Source organism: Drosophila willistoni, chromosome 3R (genome assembly GCF_018902025.1).
Source record: "Drosophila willistoni isolate 14030-0811.24 chromosome 3R, UCI_dwil_1.1, whole genome shotgun sequence".
Classification (NCBI taxonomy): Eukaryota; Metazoa; Arthropoda; class Insecta; order Diptera; family Drosophilidae; genus Drosophila; species Drosophila willistoni.
The window spans coordinates 12,092,160-12,114,139 of record NC_061086.1 but is presented as its reverse complement, the minus strand read 5'-3'; the positions used below and the strand labels follow the sequence as shown (position 1 = coordinate 12,114,139).

The 21,980-nt window shown below is 33.7% G+C and overlaps 1 protein-coding gene across 7 annotated transcripts in view; it reads right to left on the bottom strand.

The window, feature by feature from the left end:
* The window catches only part of LOC6650836 (protein held out wings), a 42,281-nt gene that overhangs the window by 18,739 nt on the left and 1,562 nt on the right, over positions 1 to 21,980 (bottom strand). For all 7 annotated transcript variants that reach the window (XM_023180123.2, XM_047011577.1, XM_023180124.2 and 4 more), the window contains exon 2: positions 122 to 255. In XM_023180123.2, coding sequence (XP_023035891.1) covers positions 122 to 255 — 134 coding nt within the window. The remainder of the gene's footprint in view (positions 1 to 121; positions 256 to 21,980) is intronic.

Sequence of the window (21,980 nt, the reverse complement as noted above, 5' to 3'; positions counted from 1 at the left end):
TGTGTGTTGTCAATTCTAATTAGCGGAAATGCTTCAAATGTGCTTCGATTCATAAATTAGATCATCGACAATTTTTCGATTTGTGCTTTTGATTTTTCGAAAACAAAAAATAAAAACTTACATCTGGATGCTCACGAACTGGCACATAAACCTTCTCATTCATTGTAACAACAGCTCCCTCGGGTTCGGGCAGAGTTAAGGGTTCCTTCTTAACGCCATTGATCTGGAACAGTGAAGCACGCACGCGTGCAATTTCTAGAATAAATAAAATAAAGAAAAACAAGACCATGAATAATTAATGTTAAATGTATGTACATATATCTATATATATATGGAGTGGACAATAAAGAGCCGAAAAGTAATTTTAATAATTTTTAATTGCCATGGCCCCTATTCGCATAAACGTGTCATCATCATCATCAGCAGCACCAGCAACAGCAGCAACAACAACAATAGTTACAATTTGTTATTTAGTTAAAATGCACGTATTAAATTACATTTAATTTGCCTTTTTATAAGTATTATTAAGCACATCCAATGTACATATAATGGAATGGCGTGTGAATATAGCTATTGGATGGCTAATACTGCTAATTTATTAGATTCAAAAGTCAGGTGTATGCATTTGCCACCTACGAGACAATGAAATCATTTAGTTTATATATAAACAAATTATGCCATTACTATTATTAAAAATTCTATTAAACCGAGAGAACTAGAATGACCGAGCCAATGGTAACTCTAAACGCCATGTCACCCATCCATAATTCACACTTTTTTTTCCCTAATCGTTTTTTTCTTATTTTTTTTTTGGACGACTACTGTGACAATTATGGATATTAGTACCCCCAACTGTGACAGTTGACAGTGACTTTAGAATTGATTTGATCAACAGTCTATCTTCTTATTGTTGTTGTTTTATTTTGCATAATAGGAACATTGCATTGTTTGTTTTTGGCATGTGCTTTGCATTTGCCAGAGCTTGCCCCTAACATTGCAACAACAACAAAAAAAAAAAAAACCATTGCTATGACAATTTGTCACTTTAACGTAGATAAACTGAGATTGTGCCGTACTGACGATGATGATAATGCGGTGGTTTAGATGGCGGTGAGGTGGGGTGGGGTGGGGTTGAGACTGGGATAGGGGCTGTTGCTGTTGCATATGTCACACTTCAGATGACTTAAGAAACGGCCACGGTATGACATCAATTGAATGTCTGAGTTGACACACGCAAAAAAAACGCATACAAATTATTCACTTATTTTTTGACATTAGAAAAAATTGTTTTTTATTTGTTTGCATCATTCTAGAATCTACATAGATGTTCTATTTGATTAGAGCAAAAAGTTTCATGTAATTTAAATTAGGCATGTTCTTAAATCAAGTATAAAAAGTTTACGAAAGGTGTTCTAAAACTTTAGAAGAAAGTTCTAAAGTAAGAAACGCAAAAAGTAAGCTTGTTAAATAAACGATCAACGACCTCTCTCCCTTAAATCATATTTCTAATAAATACATAAAATAACAGAAACATGTTTATATCTATTTTAGCCATTACTTTTTTTTGTCAATTAAAGAAATTAATACCTTTTCCCAAACAATTCTTAAACTTTGTTTGTTTTTTGTATTCTGAAATCTATTTTGCAATTTCGCAAAAGGGAAGCTGTTATCCAATTAAAAAGCTTTAAAAGAACATATAAAACAAACCATTTTAAATGGAATAGCAACAGAATAGAGGGCAGAGTCATAAAATAAAACGAAGTTTTAATTATCCCCAAATAAGGAAATTTAAATTTGATTTTAAGTATTCAAAGTTAATTTTTGTATTCTTTGACTTGGATATCTACAGAAATTCTTCGTCTGTGAAATGTCTACATAAAAATTAGCTAGACTTTTTGATTTTTTTTTGCAACTTCAAAATGTGCAACAACAAACAAATATTTAACTAAACGCATTCTTCTTTTTTATATTTCATCTAGCATAAAAAAAACCTTTTTAGTACTTTAAAAGTTAACAATCTTAATTTAATTTGTCAATTTATGTTTGGTATGGAAATAGAACTCATTCCGTTTTGCCTAGTTACCAGTTCTTTGACCCGATATACATATTTTCTTTTACCTTGATTATAATGTTTAACATCTTCTTCCATTTTGTTGCATGCCAAAAAAAAGCAAAAAAGAACAACAAAAATGTTCAATATTTTCTGCTCAACTTCTTCTTTAAGACGATTTAATTTTGGCATTTAAATTAATGATTCTTTGTATATATGTATATGTACCTATATTTTCTGTTATGCATCGCCTCTCCTGTATATTTTTTTGGGTTTTTATTTTATGTGGCTAGCCGCCGTCTTGCCATATAAATAAATTATAATGTATATCACGAAATATATATACAAATTTACACAAATATATATATATACGTTTCTATATTTTTGTATATATGGTTGATTCGCTGTATAGCAACGGCAAACAAAGAAGAAAGCATCGCGCACACATATTTCAGTTTGTTTTTCCAGAAAAAATAAGGAAAAATTGTTGCCAATTTTTTGTTTTTCAACCCAAAAAAAAAAAAACTCATTAAAGAAAACCAAACAGAACAGAGAACAGAATGCAACATGAAAATGTGTCGACATAAATTGTATGTAGATATGTAAAGATTTGAAAACAGATTTTGAAAAGCAAAAGCGCGCTTTTCATTGATAATTTGTACATAATTTCTTGTGACACGCAAGTCAAATATTTCTGTGCTTTTTGGCCTCCATCTGGGCGCATTGGTGGAAATCAGCGGAGATCTTTTGACCAAACGCCAGTAGATACACTGAATGCAATCATGCCAGCTGTCAATTTTAATCGAGCAAATGTCAGTCAGTCCATCAAACGATGACAATCGGCCCGGCAACCCCCAGCCAAAGCAGGCAACGTGACTGATGTGAAGATGAAAATTGAGGCGGATTAGATGAATAAGCCAAGCCAAATTGGTGTAAAATTGCAATTTGCATATACATATATCTATGTGAGCCGGCAAGAGTGAAGAGACAAAAGGCGCTTGCTTGGGGGCAATCATTCAATCGAATTAGTCACTCAACTAACTCATTCACTCACTCACTCACTCGCTCACTCACCTAACGTTTATAGAAATTACAATAATTAACTTGACCATATTCTGCGCAGGCGGCTTAATTAATAACTTAGTCAATAGTTTTCCCCCACCTCTCTCCCTCAGTCGCTCTGTCTCTAATCTCTCCTACTTCAACTGTGTGTCAGTTTTGCTATAATTAAACCTCTTACCTTAGACACAACACACACAAACACAGAGAGAGACTCACACATACACCATATGGCTGACCATTTTAGGGCATAAATCTGTTGGCGGGCAGGTTCAGTCAAAGTTATATAGAGAGTAAGACCCATAGCCGTAGGTTTTGTTTTTGTTTTGTGCCCGTGTAGGTGGCCAACTCAGCAATCTGGTTTTAGGCCGTCGTCTTGTCAATCTAATATATAATATAATTATCAATGAAAGATCTTTTTATTCATTAACAACTTGGCCGTTTGTGCTCATTTAAGGCAAGTTGCTGACTATCAAGATTTCTATCATTTCATTTCATTCATTCAAAGTCCGCTCTCTTAATGCAAGTCAAGTTTTAACTTATAATTTACATATATTTGTACGTTTTGGTTTTTTGTATTTTATGACTTGAACTTTTTAGCCAGACCCTCTCTATATTTGGCACGAAACAGCTCTTCCAAATTTGGCGAGTGCCTAAGGCACACACACAACTCTATACATATATATTCATATATAGAAAATATAGTTTGCGTGTGTGTTCAAGTATTATTATTATTATTATTATCATTTTGTATAATTTTTATAGCCAACCCCCACAAAAACAAAAAACTGTGTTGCTTTAAGTGGCTCTCGGTTTAGAGTTGGCAAACCTTTTTTTCTATCGAATTTGTTATTAGACAAAACTACTAAAAATTCTGGCTATATCATAACGAGAAGCACAAAATTTGAAGGCTTTCAATTGGCCAAGACAAAAAAAAAGGATTTGTTCATATTCTGATTTCTGATTTTTGATTTATTGATGACATCAGAAATTGCTGGCACCTACATATATGTATACCTTATTCTGGCCAACAGAAATGCATGAATGTTTGGGGTAAGGGGGTGTTGTAACCTTCCCTCTAAAGCCCTGCCACATTTTGCATTTTAAGAATTTTAATTTTAGATTTGTGTGTTGTGTGTGTATGTGTTTTTATTTCTTTCTTGTGTGCGCAATTTCATTTTATGCAAACACCAGCCAACCGAGCGTCAATAAATTGTCAAATTTTATGCATTACGATTTTTGGCAAGGGTTTTACTCTCTCTCTACGCTACATGTTAAGTCTGCCAAAGTGCCACAAAAATACAAACTTACATCTACATGTATGTAACTTAATGCATAATGCCTACTCAAATAGATATATAAAATCGTAAAGACAAGTGGAAAAAACAAAATACATGCAAGTTGTTTTTCTAAAAGCCAACAAATTTTCTAAAAACTGTATTTGGAAATTTTCCATCACCTACTTAAGGAAAACTAAGCAACAAATCTGTTGAATTTCATCATCTAAAATCATTGACGAACCTAGAAAATATTTTCGAGGGGGATGTCCGAACAGAAAACTAAGATCTTAGGCTTAAGAAATGCTGTAATTTTCGACGGAGGTATTTTGTCAGGGACTCGTCGAAATCGCCCGAACACTTCGAAGATTCACTAGTCAGGCATGAAATTAGTAAAGACCCTCCAGTCTCCCCCGAATATACACTAGAATTTAAGTCATTTCTGAATCAACATCATAGGCCAAGTTTGTAAATCCAAAGACTTTTCTTTATGCTTCGTTAAACTAATCAAAGTATAAAGAACTTTTTTAGTTTATGTAATTTTTGCAATAAGTTCTACTGAAAGCATTCACATTCAACACATACATACATACATACATGTCTCTTTATAGAGTTAGAAATTCTTTCTTTACTATTTCGTCTTAAAAAAAAATGCTAATCAGAAAACTTATATAAAACTAGTGACGAACGTTTTCCTTTAGTTTCTAGACAAATTAATGTTTATGATTTTCATGGAATTGGTATAAAATTAGATTTTGCTATCAATTCAAGATTATTATTGAATTGTCGTTATAAATTATTATTTAAATTAGATTGCAAGCAGATTGCTTTGTGAATTCTCATGGTTTGTAATACATTTTCAATATGGTGTGAAAACCAATTATTTTGCCTACACAAAATAAAAACAGAAACCACAGATAACCTCGGCTTAACACTGGCATAAACACACACACATACAAAATCTTATCCCCACACTTGTCAATCTCATAGGAAATGCCATACAGGCGACACCTAAACCAAATTAAACTTAACTCGGTCGCCGACTCAGCTGATTGATTGTTAGCCAAACAATTTGCATTGGCTCACGACATATATAAATAAATATATACACACACACACACATCCACATTGTGTCTATATCTTAAGCAAAGTATCTGCCAGCTAATTTATGAATGCAAAGCCATTCATACCACGAATTAGATGACAAGGAGAGCACAAAAAAAAAAGAGATCAGAGTGTGGGTTGGGTTTGCAAGAAAACAATGTCAAATGCGCAAACTGTTCTGCCCTCCCCCGCTTCCATCTCCCACTCTCCAAACGCCCACATATTAACAATACCAAAGTTTTTTTATTTTAACAAATTGTCACAGCAGCAGCAGCAGCACCAACCATGACAAAGCCAAAAAACGAAATTATTTTAAATTACCGTACATAAAAACGTTTAAAGTTCACACTGCTTCATTTTGTGTTTTATTGCAATCTTTTAAAGCCTTGCTTCTGGCCAGCAAACAAACAAATTGCAAGTACAAAAGCAAAAATGAAAAGACATTTGATTTTATGTTTTCAACATGAACTCGATTTTGCCTAAGGCAAGACTGGCCTTGAAATTTTGCAACCAACAAAACAATCAAATCGGTTTTCAGGCACCAAAAACAATTTTGGCAGTAATTTCATATTATATATTCGCGAATTTTTTGTTTGCATACAAATTTCCACAGGCAAAGCAATGAACAATTATCATGTATGTATGTATGTACCTACTTCCCATATTATGTCTTCTGAATTGAACAGATGTTTAGGCTAACACGCACAGACAGAAAGCAATCTTAGCATCTTCAATGGAACCAACTTCTTGATCATATTGATAAGCCATCAAATGGCAAATTCTTATAATGTAAATCGCTTCAAATGAATCCAACTTTGCTGGGTTTCAAAACTTAAGCTCTCTACAGAGTACATTTTACCTTTAACTGCATTTTTTTTTGCCAAAAATTGACTAAATTTACTTTAACTGGGTTAAAAACATGGTCAAGGAACTGCAGAGAATAACATTTAAATTAACAAAAATATGACATATCAAATTAAATTCATAAATACTTGTCTCCAACATATATTTTTTTTAGAATTTGTTTTCTGTACTCATAAATGTGTCATTTGCATGTTGATTCACACGATCAACAATCTGCTAAAATAATATTTGCGATTCGGACAAATTTCGCCGACATTTATTAATTAAATTTCTTATTAATTCATTTTTATTTTTGTTGTCGCAAAACAATAAAAGTAAATAAGCAAATAAAAATAATCATGAAACCTACAAAAAGATGACTGAATAAAAAATATCATTTTTTATAAAACTTTGAGTAAATTATAACAATAATTAAGAAAATAAATAATTCGTAAAGAGGTTTAGAGTTAAACGAGAAGAGAAGCAGTGGAAAAATAAGCCCCGACTATCAATGAATACTTTTAAAGTAAGTAACCACACTTAATAGAAGCCATTAGTTATTTTTAGATTTATGAAGCATTTTTCAAGCACATTCATAGTTCAAATAAATTTAAGTAGTCAATCTGTATGAATGGATATGTATAAATATAATACTCAAAACCCTTAAATTTACAATATGTTAGAGGCTTTTCTTCATTTTCCATCACATGTGTGAATTTGAATGGAAAAGAAAATTTTATATACAATAGAAAACTGATTCGTATCGGTTGAAAATACACACCTGATTTAGAACTAAACACATTGATTCCATTTGGCTGTTCTCTTTCTTAATAGCCGTATATAAACATTTCACATAAATATGGAAAAAAAAAACTGATAAAACGCACATTAATCTCAACAATAACAAAGAATAATGGAATAAAAATGTACAAATTGTTAGTTTAAATAAACCAAAAGGCACAAATATTAAACAAACAAAACAAACAACCATTTTTAACTTTAATTTGTAGCCATACATATGTACATACATGCATACTAACAAACATATGTATGTATATGTATGTGTGGGTTTTACATTTATTTTATTAAATGGCTAATTTCTGGTTTTTATATGTGCCATGTGCAGCAATTGGAATTTTTGGTGTATAATTTCCTCATTAAAATGTAATAATTATTCTCTTATGATAATTATTTGACAGCTAATATAAAATTTTTGATGATGCCATTCATCTAAATAAAAGTATAATTATTATTAGGTAGATGTTGATTTTGATTAAATTCTATTAGTCATTGCATTGATATGCATTGTAATGACTAAATGTTATTTAATTCATCATTAATTATAACATTCAAAAGGCCAAAGAGAGAGATAACAATAAATATAAATCGTTACAATCATTGCTCTCGCCACATCTGTTTCAAATTTATCTAAATACACATTTTAAAATTTGTTGCAAATTGAATTGTTAAAGCCCATGTTAAACACCTTGAAATCAAACAGATGACGACTAATTAATTGCTGTGATTAAATCAAAGAGATAGAAAGAGAGAGATAGAGGGAGAACAAGAGAAATTTCTTATTAACACAAGTAAATGACAGACTAAAAGATGTTCTCTAAGAAATATACTTTTATTTGCCAAAATATTTTGTAGTTTTTGCCATTTAGTAACCAAGCGATTATCATGCAGACAGAAATTTCGAGTGAATTTCCTTTTAAGTAAAACTGTTGAATACCTTCTCAATCATACTCTTTTTGTGTTGGCTCAAACATTTACAGGGTATTCAAATAATTCATGAGTCAATGACTAATTTCGTTTTAGCATTTTTTATTTAATGCCTGCCTAAATACGAATTTTATTGTTGCTTATTTTAGTAGCCATTGCCATTTAATAAGACGAATTTAAGTACATCGCACGAAAGAGAAGAAAGACAAAGGCGAAGAGAAAAGTATTAAAAATTATATATACCTATACCTATATATGTATATATACTTAGGATTTTAATGGGCATGCAATGTGACGACTACGGTTTAGGGGCCTTACCTCTAAGCACATTGCTTGGCGACACAGTCAGACTTATTTTTGCCACTCGGCCATTAATACAACTCAACATTTCATCCCAACCCACACCCTACTTCTTCTACTCTTCCCAGTCGATACAAGCGACGACTAAGGGCATTAAAATTAATGCCAAAAAGCCATGCGGCAATGAGCGACAGTAATAATAGTAGCACCCATCATCATCATCATCATCATTATGATCATCATCATTATGAGCAACACCCACAATTCCGCGAGAAAGAGAAAACGCCAAGAAGACCAAAAAGAACATGTGATAAACTGAGCGACCCAAGAGACAGTCGCAAGTATTAGTAAAATGTGTCAGCCAACATCGTTGGCTGGTTGGAAAAACAATGCAACTTTGTCGTACGGTTCATTTTTTTCTGGCTTTTTTTGTTTTTCTTTTTCACATGTCGTGGAAGTAAAAGGTACTACAACTCTTTTTGTGCCAGATTTTGGTATGATGATGAGTTCGTTGGTTCGTTCGTTTTACTGTTGACGTTCCAGATTTTCGACACGCCAGAATGCCTTTTGACGAGTTGGCCATATTCACACACATATATATGTACATATGTATGTACACACATAGGTAAATGTCGCTATGTGGCTGCTTGTCTGATTGTCTTAAGGGCGTTGGAAAGGAAGTGAAATGCCATCTCAGACACATAGCAAGCCGAATAGCGTGAATTTGAACTTTCCGTTTCAGATTCAAAGACAATGGCCAAAGCCAGCGTAAAAAAAAAAAGGAAAGTTGTTGTCAACATGGCAGCAAAGCAAATAAACTAAGCCAACATTTCTTTTAGGTAAACTAAGCGCCAACTTGTGCACAAGTGTAAATGGAAATAGAAATGATGTTTTAATGCCGTCTCTTCGCATCGCAAAGGCTGTGTGTTCCCATGCCACACATTTGAAAGCAAATACTTGTGAGACTTGTGGTATGTGTAGGTGTAGGTGGTAAGCAGCCTTGCAACTTGACATTAAGCTCACAATTAGTTATCACAGGCCAAGAATGGGCGTGGTACCTAACCAAAAAAAAACACAAAAATAATAATAATAAAATAAATGATTATAATAACAAGACGAAATTGAAAACAATTGACAAAATGCAAATAAGCAAACAAGTAAGGCCAAGGTTGTTTGTCATACCAGTTTTTGATGTATTAGTAATTTTATTTTTGTTTGGTTTTCGTTTTTTTTTTTGGTAGATCGGATTTCAAATGTCTGTTGTTGTCCCCTTCTCCTCTTCTCCCCTTGTCAAATAAACGCACTTAAACGTAATTGGGAAATATTTATTTTACTTTCATGCCAAGTTGAAGTTGATTCATCGTAAGAGAATATACATAATACATATTCCTGTGTACTGTCAATGCAAAACAAAAAAGGAGATGTGTCATAGCCGTGTTAAACTTGAAGAAGGCAAAAAAAATACCTGACTTAAAGTCGTTAAAAGTAGAAAATATTATTTAAGAGTTTCCAACTAAAACTGAACATTACAAATATGGCAATTATCTTTAGCATCAGTTTTACTACTTCTATTCTTCTATTTACTGTTCTTTTAAAAAAGAATTTGTCATTGTTTTGAAATATTTTAAAAGAGCCTTTTAGGATTAACTAATTGTTTTACGTCAAACTCTGCATTTAAGCCAGCTAATTCTTCAAGTTTTTTAAATATTTGGAATAAAATTGAGTCACAAGACATACTAAAATTATTGTAAATAATAAAAGTTCAACAAAACAATGAATAACTATTTGTTTAATGGCTTCTTTCCCGTCCATCGCTTATATGGTTGATAGCTATTATTTACTAAACTAACAACATTTTGTAAGAGAGATGAAACTACAAATTTACTATATAATGACAACAACAACAACAACAACAAACCAAATAATAAACAAGTTTGAGAATTGTACGGGAATTTGGATTTTTGTCTCCCCCCTTAACATTCAGTAACAAAAAGTAAATTGCAACTGCAACTTGTCATTGCCAAAAAAGATTGCAAATATCTGTGTGGCAGTTTTTGTTGCAGTTGCAGTTTACTGCGGCTGCCAAGTAACTGCCCCGCTAATCAATCAGTTCCCATGAGCACAATTTCCAATGCGAAAAACAAAATAAAATACCCCCACGTAAGAGGCTGGGAAAACCCCCTTGCGTATCGAGCCAAATATATATGCAATAAATGCGTAAATTGATGAAAAATACAATACAAAAAAATGAAAAAAAAAAAGTGCAAATAATTAAGGCTCCCCTGCAAAAGAAATGATTAAAGTGGAAAATTGGGCAGAAAACAAAAAAAGGTATTACAACAACAACAACAACAAAAACAACAAAAAGAAAGCAAAATGAAAGATAAAAAGAAAAAGGTTTAAACATGGGCAAAAAAAAAGATAAATAAATAAACTTGCTGTCCACCCGCTTATAGTAAGTACTACTTGGGGCAGGAAGCCACACCCCGGCAGTTTGCTGCTTTGGTCTGTCAATATTTAAAAATTAATTAAGATTCACATAATGAATGAAAAAGGGGGCGCACTGGAGCGCACCAGGGGAGCAATTCGACTCAAATGTATATAGGGTAGGGACCAGGGCAAGGCAGGGTTCTCTCGATTTCGAATAAACCTTTTCAACAAATGACAACTATAGGGCATAAATTTCTATATAACTTATTTAACTGGCAAAACTCGTCAGACAGATAGACAGACAGTCACTTACACTCAATCAGTTAACGAAATTCGTTGCATTGCATTGCCAAATACCCTGTACAATTAAAAGTCATTTCAATTCCTTGAGAGCAATGTAAACAAATTATATACAAAGTATTTGGCAGATATTTCTTTAAACATCTTGAGAAATCTCTATATTAAACAAACAATGTTTCGCTAATCTAATCGTCTAAGGACAATAAACAATTCATATTAATTATTAAACACATTTGAAATGGATTTTGTTTACTTAATTTTGTTATGAACATATTAACCCAATATATGGTACAGGGTATACAAAAAACGGTAGTCTTCTTTCTCATTCTCTCTCTCTCTCTCTCTCTGTCACGTCACATGCGCGCCCATTTTTATAAAGCAATTAACAAGCAAAGCTTATTTTATAGCCGGTAATAAAATTCAAAGCCAGATAATAAGTATCGATGATGGGACAGACAGACAAGCCCACCCCGCACTTCATTATTGTTGTTGTTGTATTGCTTGGACCAATTACAAATGAACTGCATCTAGTATAGATAATAGACGATTTGTGTACTCAACCAATCAGGTTAGTTTTAGACCAAACTATTATGGTTTTTCTTGCTGCCGCTGCTGCTGCTACCGAACGAATGCTCCTCTATTCACAAGTATTTATGTATGTGGTAGTCACTGATAAGCTCTGTTGAACAAACTTACCTGTAAATGAAAGAAAAAGAAGTTCATAGATTAGATTAGTTAAGCTAACAAATAAAATGGCGATAATGTGAACAACAAAAGTAAAAACAAAAACAATTTATGGCCAACAAGTTCCATCTGGGCAAAGATAATATACAGAAAAACTTAAAAAGAAAGACCTTGGCAGCATATTTTTTTTCTTTTTTGAATTTTTACTTACAAGTCATGATACAATATTTAGGTGAAAAACTACTGCATAGTGATAAGAAGACTTCTATATTTAGATATCTAGATAATCTCAAAATAAACATTTTCACAACTTTCTCGGCATATTACAAAATGTTATCTAAAAAACATATTTTTAGCTATATAATAGTTTTTATTATGGTTTAATCCGATGGGGGAGACTTGCACCTACTGAGAATAATAATAAAATATTAAGTACACCTAAACACTGTAATAAAAGACGAAAATTTACAATGAAATAAGTTAATATAGTTAAGGAAATCCGTTGGAATGCCTTGTTAATAAACTGACCAAAGACTAAGAGACCAAAAAAAAAAGATTTGGAAGGCCATAAAGGACATCCCATGGATATTTTCTTTCACATTATTAAAAATCGGTAGAAGAAAAGTGCATCAAAAATCCCAACAAATCACCTGATTGTTAGATGAATTTCAGTTTTGAGCGTTTAACCCATTCGACTTTCGAGTTGAAGAGATAATTATAGTAAACACACAAATTTTTTGAATTGACATTAAGGATCTTTAGTCTTTTAGCACTTTTGTGCTTCGTAAACACCTCAATCAACACGGTTGAACTCTCGTAAAAACCAAAAATACCGCAAAATGTTCTGTGCTGGGCTGTGCTTGCCTCTTTTGAACATTTTGGGCTGTTCTTTTTGGGTTTTTTCGTTTCGTTTTTTTTATTTTTTGGGCATCTTTCTATTTATAAGCATATTTATAAGATGAAATTTCTGTGACACCCCGACGCACTACGATTCAACTCGACTGTGAATTGTCTGGCCAATGGCTGTTGCTGCCTCCGGTTGTTGCCACATTGCTTGTTTATTTCTGGAGTAGTCGAATGACTTTTCCGGACTCCAAGCAACTTGTGGGGAACGTAAACCGGCGACGCGTCAGCCAGGGCTGAACTGATGAACAAATAGAATAGAAGCAACAAAAAAAAATATCGTTGATGGCAATGGCAATGGAGGAGGCACAATGGCGGTTTTTCTGAAACAAACAGCCACCGCAAAAGTTCATGACCTTTTTTTTTTTTGGTGTGTGTGTTTGTGTGTGTGTTATAAACTACTTAGATGATACAAATTTTCTAATTTTCTCTCTTTATATCTGTCTTGGCATTAACTTTAGGGCTTCTTTAAAATTATTTTTTGTTTCAACCAAAGTCCAAATTGTGTTCTTCTTTTTTGGCTTAGTTAGCCATTTGGTATTGGAAAGATTTACCAAAATATATTTTCATCTCATTTCATTTTGTTATTGGATTTCTCCATATTGTTGCGGCTCGTCAGCCAACTAATGTGTAAACATTTTCTGTTCAAAATATGTTTAACAAGCTGTGATCCGTCAGCAACAAATATACAAATTGACGCGAGGGAAAACTTTTTGTGACCTCTTCCCTTCCATCCCCCCTTAGGGCATTAATCTTATGGTCCATTTTCTATTATTTATTTAAAATAGACTCACAGAGGGATAGATAATCTATAGAATAGAAGAATGAAGAGTGATTTTTGGCTAAAATTCGACATTTGACTAGTTCTCATTTTAAAAATTTCCCAATATACACTAAAACCAGAAACTAAACATTTAATTATGTAACTCTATATCTATTTAATAACTAAATTGTATTATATTCCTGACAGCTTGAACTTGTTCTATTTAGAGATCATTTTATGACATTTCTTACTTATTTTTAGGCAATGTTTAATCATTTAAACTTTATTAATGTATTCTAACTCAAGGAAAGACCGTTCTATAATAAAATTAGATAGTGCTTTTAATCAAAACATTGATCAATAAGTCAATAATTAACTGCATATTTTTCAATGGTCATTGTCAAGTGAAAGTTTAATAAGTTTTCCATTTTTGGAGCAGTTAAAACCAAAAAAAAAGTATTTTTTCTTGGTTTCGTTTTTATTTTTTAGGTTTAGGCATTAAAAAAAAGAGCAGCGCTCAGATTATTTCATAATTTGTAGTTTTTATTAATGGGTATGCTGAAATGTGGGCGTATGTGTTACCTGATCGTGCTGCTGCTGCTGGTGCCTTTTACTTGGCGTATAATTAATTTTGATTATCGCTCATACGCAACGTGACACACGTAGCAAGGTCTTTAATAAGGCAAACCAAACAGTCAATTGTGTGACAGCCCCCACACATGGCAGATAACCAACAAAGACAATACATGGGCAGCACAGAGAGCCCTATAAATTATTACGACGACAATTCACTCACTCACACACAGACACACACTTGTTAATAATGCTGCCTACCTACAACATACTTGCCTGCCTACTTACCCACCACCTACCTGGCTACTACCATCTTCTTTATATGAATTGTCGAGTTAAGTATACGAACACACACACACATCACACAGTGATACATACATATGCATAATTATATAGCCGTAATATGCTTGACCAACATTGAAATGACCAAGGCAAAACAAAAAAAAAGCCTGACAACTTGTTTGGAAACAAAAGCCAAAGCCATGCCGACTTTTCTCTTTTGGCTGGCCTGGTGAGGGGATTTATTATGATAAATTCCTCTATACAAGTACAAGATGTATGTATATATAGTTTGGTATCTACTGAATAAAAAGTTTTGCTTGATTCTTGTACAACTTGTTCTTAACACCTTTTTGAAGCGCCCACATGTTTCATTTTTATTTTTAGTAAACAAAGAGACATACAGACAGCGAAACATAAAGGCAATACGACAATCTTTCTTTTCATTTTTGTTAAGTTGTCTTCATCTCACTCTATTCCTCAACTCAACTATCACTTTGGGTCCGTGTGGGTTTCGTCTTCATTTTTAAGAGTGAATGCAAAACCGGAAAACCTACATACATACATATATATGTATATATGTATATGTATTTGGTTGCTCCAAAGGTATGCGACAACAACCCACTGTCATTTTAGAAAATGCAAGTGCACTCAATAGTGTTAATATATATATATATTCATATATGTATCTATGTATGTATATACATAAACCTAAGTATGTTGATTTCTGGTTTTTGTATATGCCAATGACATTCAAGCAAAACATTTGTCGCCATGCTCAAGATGTCTTGATAATCTCCACAAGTTGTCCTTGAAATGAGGCACAACTAGGTATAAATCAGACAAAGAGAGTGGGCGAGAGCATGTGGAATGTTTTACGCAGTCTGTTGCAGAGAGTCTTCAAGTCTTTACTAGATGTATTATTATATGAAACTCACTACCCAAATCCTTTGAGAATTTGTTAACCTAATTACCCCAAAATTAGCTCAAATTAACTCTTTTTAGTAGTGCAAAAATTAAGACGTTATTGAAACAAAATTTTACCTATGCAAATTAAGACATTTGTTTAATAGTCAGACACTTAAATGAACAGTCAACGGAAATTGTCGTGCAGTAAAAAAAAAAAAACATACAGACAAAATGAAATAAAACGTCCAATGGCAACAATGGCAATAATTATTGATGATTGTCGTGGTGTTGGTTGTGTTGGACCGCGGCGACATGGCCAATGTTTGGGCGTCCATATAAAAATGGGCATTTAACCCAAATACATTTGCTTGCAGCAGATACAACAAATCGTGGGGCACTAAGCACGGCACGAGTAATAACAAATTGCCAAAAATGAAAATAAATAAAAGAAGAAAAGAGATATACATATGTATATATAAACCAAGAAAATAAACAAGTCAAAAGGCAAAGGCAAGACAAACCAAAAATCAAAATTGGTAAAATAAAAAACCAAAGCAATGCAGGCAAACCAACAAGAAAGACACGCAGAAAGAGATACACACACACACACACACACCACAAGAGTCATGATAAATGAACAGCTGAAGGCAAATGCAACAATTAGGGTATCATTGGGGCGTGGCATTTGTGAAATTTTATGAAATACCAAAACCTTTCAATCGAAACAATTTCAAGGGGCAAAATTTAATGAATTTGCTTAAATGCGATATGCGAAAATAGCGCAAAACTAAAACGGCTGGCAGTGGCCAAAAGATATACCAAAAATGCCAACACACACACACACACACAGAAGTGACGTGACAACCGCATTCATTCATGCAACGATCACTTGCAGTTACTGCAGCACTGCAGATTGAGGGCACTCGAGTTAGTAGCTACCACTACTTCTTTTTGGCCAAGTTTGCATAATTTTTGTTTCTTTAGGTTTATCATATGTGCGTGTGTGTGCCTCTTAAGTAGATAGTCGACATATTACTTCTTGATTCAATGATGCTTATGAGCAGCAAACAGATACAAAAAAAAACACACACAAAAAAATGTATCTCAATCTTTGTTGTGTTTAGTATCTGTTTTTTTTTTTGTTTTTTTTTCAATGTTTGCACGTTGTCGGCAAAATTGTTTTTGTTGTTGTCGTTTGCCTTTCTATTCGCTTTCTTAGATATGACGCATATTTTGTGGTCGTCGTTGTTGTTGTTGCTTTATGTTGTCATAGTTTCTTTGGATATCTTTTCTTTTTCAAATATTTGCCATAGTTTTTGGCTCTTTGTTGATATGTCAAGTGAATGGGAACCGCCAAAAAAAAACGAAAAAACTGCATTCCTTTTTGATTTATTTTTTTCATTATTTAATGTTGACTTTTCAGCAACATTTTCATTTATAATCATCGTTTGGCTTAATTGTTAAATGATTTTGCCTTTAAGCCAATTGAATCTTTACTTCAATGGGTTTTTCACTTTCTTTCTTTGTTCCGAAAAGTGATTTAAGGTTCTCTTTGTTTTTCTTTTATGGGCCCGCATTTCACACGGAGCAGCAGCAATTGAAAAACATTAAATTGATTAACGATTATATACATACAAGACAAAGATGGAGATGGAGATGAAAAAAAAGTTAAGTAAAAGAACCAAATCGATTGTCAATTGCATTGCACAATAAAAGTGATTCACTTGCAGCAACTGACTCAAGTGGAGGCAAGAGAAGTTGTAGCAGAATCAACCAAATCGTCTGCCCATATATGACCAGAGAGTTCCAAAAGCGAGTTGAAGCCACAACCGACCGAACGACCGATCGACCGATCGACCATATGGCGCTGTTCTGAGCTGTGGACTTCAAAAGGAAGTAGAACACCCCCTCTGAAAACCGCCTTCCATCCATCCATCCCCTCCTCTTCGATCTGCCATCATCTCAATCGTATATCTTATCAAATTGTTCAATTTGTGCAGCTTGGTAGGGCATATTAAGGCAATTGCCCAATGCCAGGCCACATGGTTTTCTTGATGTACATAAGATGTTGCTCTGCTGGTAGTCACTCGGTAGTCTATAGTCGCGTGCCTTCCTGAGAGGCCTTGATGTAGATTGGTGGTACATATGCGGGGGTGAGAGAAGGGGTGCTAAATATTTCCATGTGTTGCGTGTGTGTGTGTGTGTGTTTGTGTGTGGAACATGAGCATGTGAAAAATATTTTAATTACGCTTCTTCACATTTTCTCTTGCTTTGTTTCTAATTTTTTTTTCGCTATTTTTGTCAAAAAAAAAAAAAATTAAATCAAAAAATACTTTTTATTTGCGCTGCAGCTTGGCTATCAAATAACATAAGAAAAATGACGTAATGATCTCTCATTCTCTGTTTTTGTCTCTGTTTGTGTCTCTGTATGTGTTTGTGTGTGTGGGGGAGTGGAAAAGAGTCAGAATGGCACTCAAATTGCTTAGAGATTCTTACTGTCTCTATCTCTTTCTATGTGTTTTTTTTTCGTATGTGAAATGGTGCAAACGGATTCCAAAGAAAAACGCTAATTGAAGGCTGAAAATGTATATATATTCATTACTTTGAGGGTTGCCATGGATTAAAAAGTGAATCAGTTTCCAACATATGTACATATGTAGATGAAGAGATGTTTGCATAAGTCATGTGGCGGCTTAGATAAAATCAACAAGTGGCTAATTAATATACATTTTCATATGTACATTGCCAAAAGGAAATATAGAGATTTTCAGTTGGAGTTAAAGGCATATCTGTAATGGATTATATAAGCCGCAAAATCATCAGCATCACCTCCCACTAGATTCAGTCAACCACCAAACTGGGCGAAAGTTGCCCATAACAAAATTGAATGGTTAAAATCGAATTTTGGTCAACAATCAACCAACGATCGTTGCCCTTTTATAACATAATACACATTGGGGGACTTAGCTTTGATTAAATTGTGATGGGCTAAAACGCTCGACTGCATTTTCTTTTAGTTAGCCCAACCAAACAACAGATCAAAATATAACCAACTCACAACTATCAATCGAGTCAACGAACGATCAAACGAATGAACAAACAAACAAACGATCGATTGCCGATGACAAAAGATTTTAATTGAATTTGAAAACGCAATGAATCGTAGTAGTAGGGGATAGAGGGGGGGTGGAAACGATTTTGAGTGCGGGTCCGTGTGCCTGTGTGCGGGTGCGGGTCATCCATCCATCCAAGCAGCTGTGCCTACGCGTTCCGCATAACAATTGTCAACAAATTTATGAGCACGTCAATTGTTGTTGTTGTTGTTGTTGGTAAGGGGTCTCCTCCCTTGCCTATGATAATATGAAATTGAAACGCTTGTTGCCTTTTTTTTTCGTTTCTCTCTTTCATTCACAGTGAGGATGGGCGTGTGATATTGTATTTGCATTTTGGCCACATTTTCTCTATTTGCATTCAGTTTTAACCAGCAACATAAATTCACATTTTCCAGCAACGCCCAAAAACAACAACAACACAGTAAAGAAAAGAAAGAAAACGGCAAGGAAAATTCCAACAAAACTCTCTCACAAGTCCAAGTCAATTCGATCGTTCGCTCGAATAGAAAAACCATTTTCCAATAATCTAAATTTAGATGAAATGAAACACATTTCAAAATTTTCATGAAAAATAAATGTCGGCCGGCAGAGCCACAGCACAGAAAATTTTCTAGTGTGTATCTGGGAAATGCCAAGATTTACACACACACACACACACTCACTTATAGAGGTATATATATATATTTATAGATGAGTGTGTGCATGTGTGAGGTGTATATAGGTTGTATATACATATATATATATATATATATATCTATGACTATATAAACATTCTCGCATAGCGGGTGTAGCCAAACGGACAAACGTAATTCTTCTTCTTCTTCTTGTTTTTGAGGGGGGGTTTTTTAGAATGCACAACGCAAAGTAAAACAACAATTTTGGTATCTACATAAAGACGATGACACACTATGAGAGTGAGTGAGAGAGAGACGTTACTTGGCGTGGGCGGTGTTGAAAATATGATTTGATCAAAAAAAAAGGTGTAGATTTTAGCCATCGATCTTCTAACTTTCTGTTATTTGCCCTACAACATTTGATAGTCAATTGTCATGCGGAAGTTTTTGATGATATCTCACTCTCTATAATCTGTATGTTAAGTACGTGCAGTTATGCTTGGTCTACTCTTCCCTACGTAACCTGAGAGCATTTTTGACGTTGCATCGTAATAGTAATTGTCATAGTCGTCTTTCCACAGTCTAGGCACACTTCAACTGTGCAAAAATATGACAATGCGAATTGAAAGAAACGTGCTCCAGCCGTGTCGTGTGTCATAGAGACGTATCTAACAGATACAATGCCTATATCTTCATACGTATCTGCATAAAAAAGCAAAAAAAACCTGCCGCGTTTTTTTTTTTGCCAAAGTTCTACTTTGGTTGTGTTTTCATTCGTTGGTTTCTTTCTTTTCTTTTCTTTTTTTTATGTTATTTTATTTTATTTTATTAAGGCGTGAGTCAGTTGAAAGCTAAAGCAGCAACAAAATTTATGTCAGCAGTGCCAAAAAGCAATGAAGACAATAAAAAAAAAGCGGCAAATAAATAAATAAGCAAAGAGAGACAAGAATATATACATATACAATAGATATACATACATAGATGTATCTACACATATATATTTGAACACATATATTTAAATGTAATCGCAAGCTGTGCATTTCAAGTGAGAAGCACCCAAAAAAAAAACATGAAAAAAAAATAAAAACAGGTAGTAGGAACCAAGCAAAGCATATAGACGAAAAAAATTCTATATGTACACACCCGCGCTCAACCGATTCAGATTTTTTTTTGGGGGGGTTTGCGGCACCCAATTAGACATCTCTCACGAAATTTGCAACCTCCCCGTCCCCCCAGAGACGTCGTTGTGGGCCACAGAATTTTAATTTTAAGCTACTTAACATTTGATTTTGCATTTTTTCTTGTTTCGTCGCTCTTTATTTGTCCCTAGGGCTATAAAGAGAGGGTATATTAGTGTCATTAAACTGTTTGCTATATATCTTCGATCGGCTTTAACTTTCTTTCCGGCCGACTGCATGTCTCAAAATATCGTTCTATAGAATTTTGTAAAATGCTTAAAATTGAAAGGGAATACAACTTTTTAATGTGCTTTAAAGAGTATCTAAAAGTCTTTGCAACAATTTTGCTAAAGAAATTTTTGCTTTTAAAAATATTTTGTGTTTGCTCTGCATGCATAAATAATATAATTTAAAAATATTTCGGCATTAGACCAAAACAAAACTATAAATTATTGCTTGCTTTATATCCATAAAAGGCGTTAGAAAGGGAGAAATGTAGCAAAAGGCAAATTTAAAGCAATTTATATGGCCGAAAACTTCAAAATCCAGTAGATGGATATAACAAACAAGATTTTCCACAGGATACTTATTTATTAAAATAAAGAAGACGCTAATTTTTGTTAAAAAGTATCATTTAATAACAAAAATAAAATGAAATAAGAAATAATGTTTAAGATCAAGAAATTGAGAAAGGAATATTGAGATCTAGAAACCAAAGTACAAAAAGCTAATGAATAATAGAAAACTATATATTTATAGATGAAAATCAAAAAGACAAAATTTTAAATTTAACTATGTATATTCAATACAAAATATATATTTAAGGCTCTAAATAAGGTAACAAACTCAAAAGATGTGGAAACAAAATATATAAGTTTTCCCTTGCTAAAAACTTCATGTCCTTTAACAGGGATCAGTTTGTGCGTTTGGAATGTATGCCTCTACGGGTTTATTTTGTCCACTTGTCAAGTGCATGGGAAGTTTTTGGCCCGCATATCAAAAGACAACAACACAAATGCGACGACAACAAACGGCAATTGAAAAGAGAAAGTTGTACAAAATAAAAAAAGAAAAAACGTACTTATAAAAACAAAATATATACATATGTACATATATATAAAGTAAAAACAACATAAAAACAAAAACTTCTAGCAAAAAGTTGAAAAGTTGAAAGCCGTTAACAGCCCGCAGTCAGTCGGGCCAGTTAGCCAGTTAGGTCCAAGTCCAAGCCGGTTCCTCGACATACTATATTCCTTTACTTTCTGATAGCCAGAGTTTGGTGTTGGCTTTGGTTTTTTTTTTTTTGCTTTCGGCCAGAATGTGGTGGGAGTGGATAGGTGGTAGTTAGAGTCATTCGCTGATAAGAGCGAGGGCCATAGAGTGGAAGTGAAGCTGGTTAAATTTGTTTCTTCATTCCGATTTCTTTGGCTGGTCGAACGAGTTTTTTTTTTTACAAATTGTCAACGCTTTGGTTTTTGGTTTTTTTTTAGCAAATACTCGTACACAATTTGTAGATAGAAAACTAGTTTGTAGCTAGTATCCAAAATAATAATAAAAAAAAGTATCTATGTGTGTGTTTGTGTGTGTGTGTCTCAGTCTCAGTCCTCGGTATCTGTATCTCTGTGCAACATAATTTTGTCATTAACAGGGGCGACACATATGCATATGGGCAACAGATGTTGAGCAAATACCAAGTCAGAGTAAGAGTTAGAGGCAGAGAAAGAAGAAGAGGCACTGCAACCAGGTAGTGGCACGTTCGTCCTCTGCCTCTTGCAACCGAAAATAAAGTCAAGTCAATTCAAGTGTGTTTACTTTTTGGACTGGACTTGACCAGGCGTGGGTAGGCATACATTTGTTCATTTTGTATCTTTCAGAT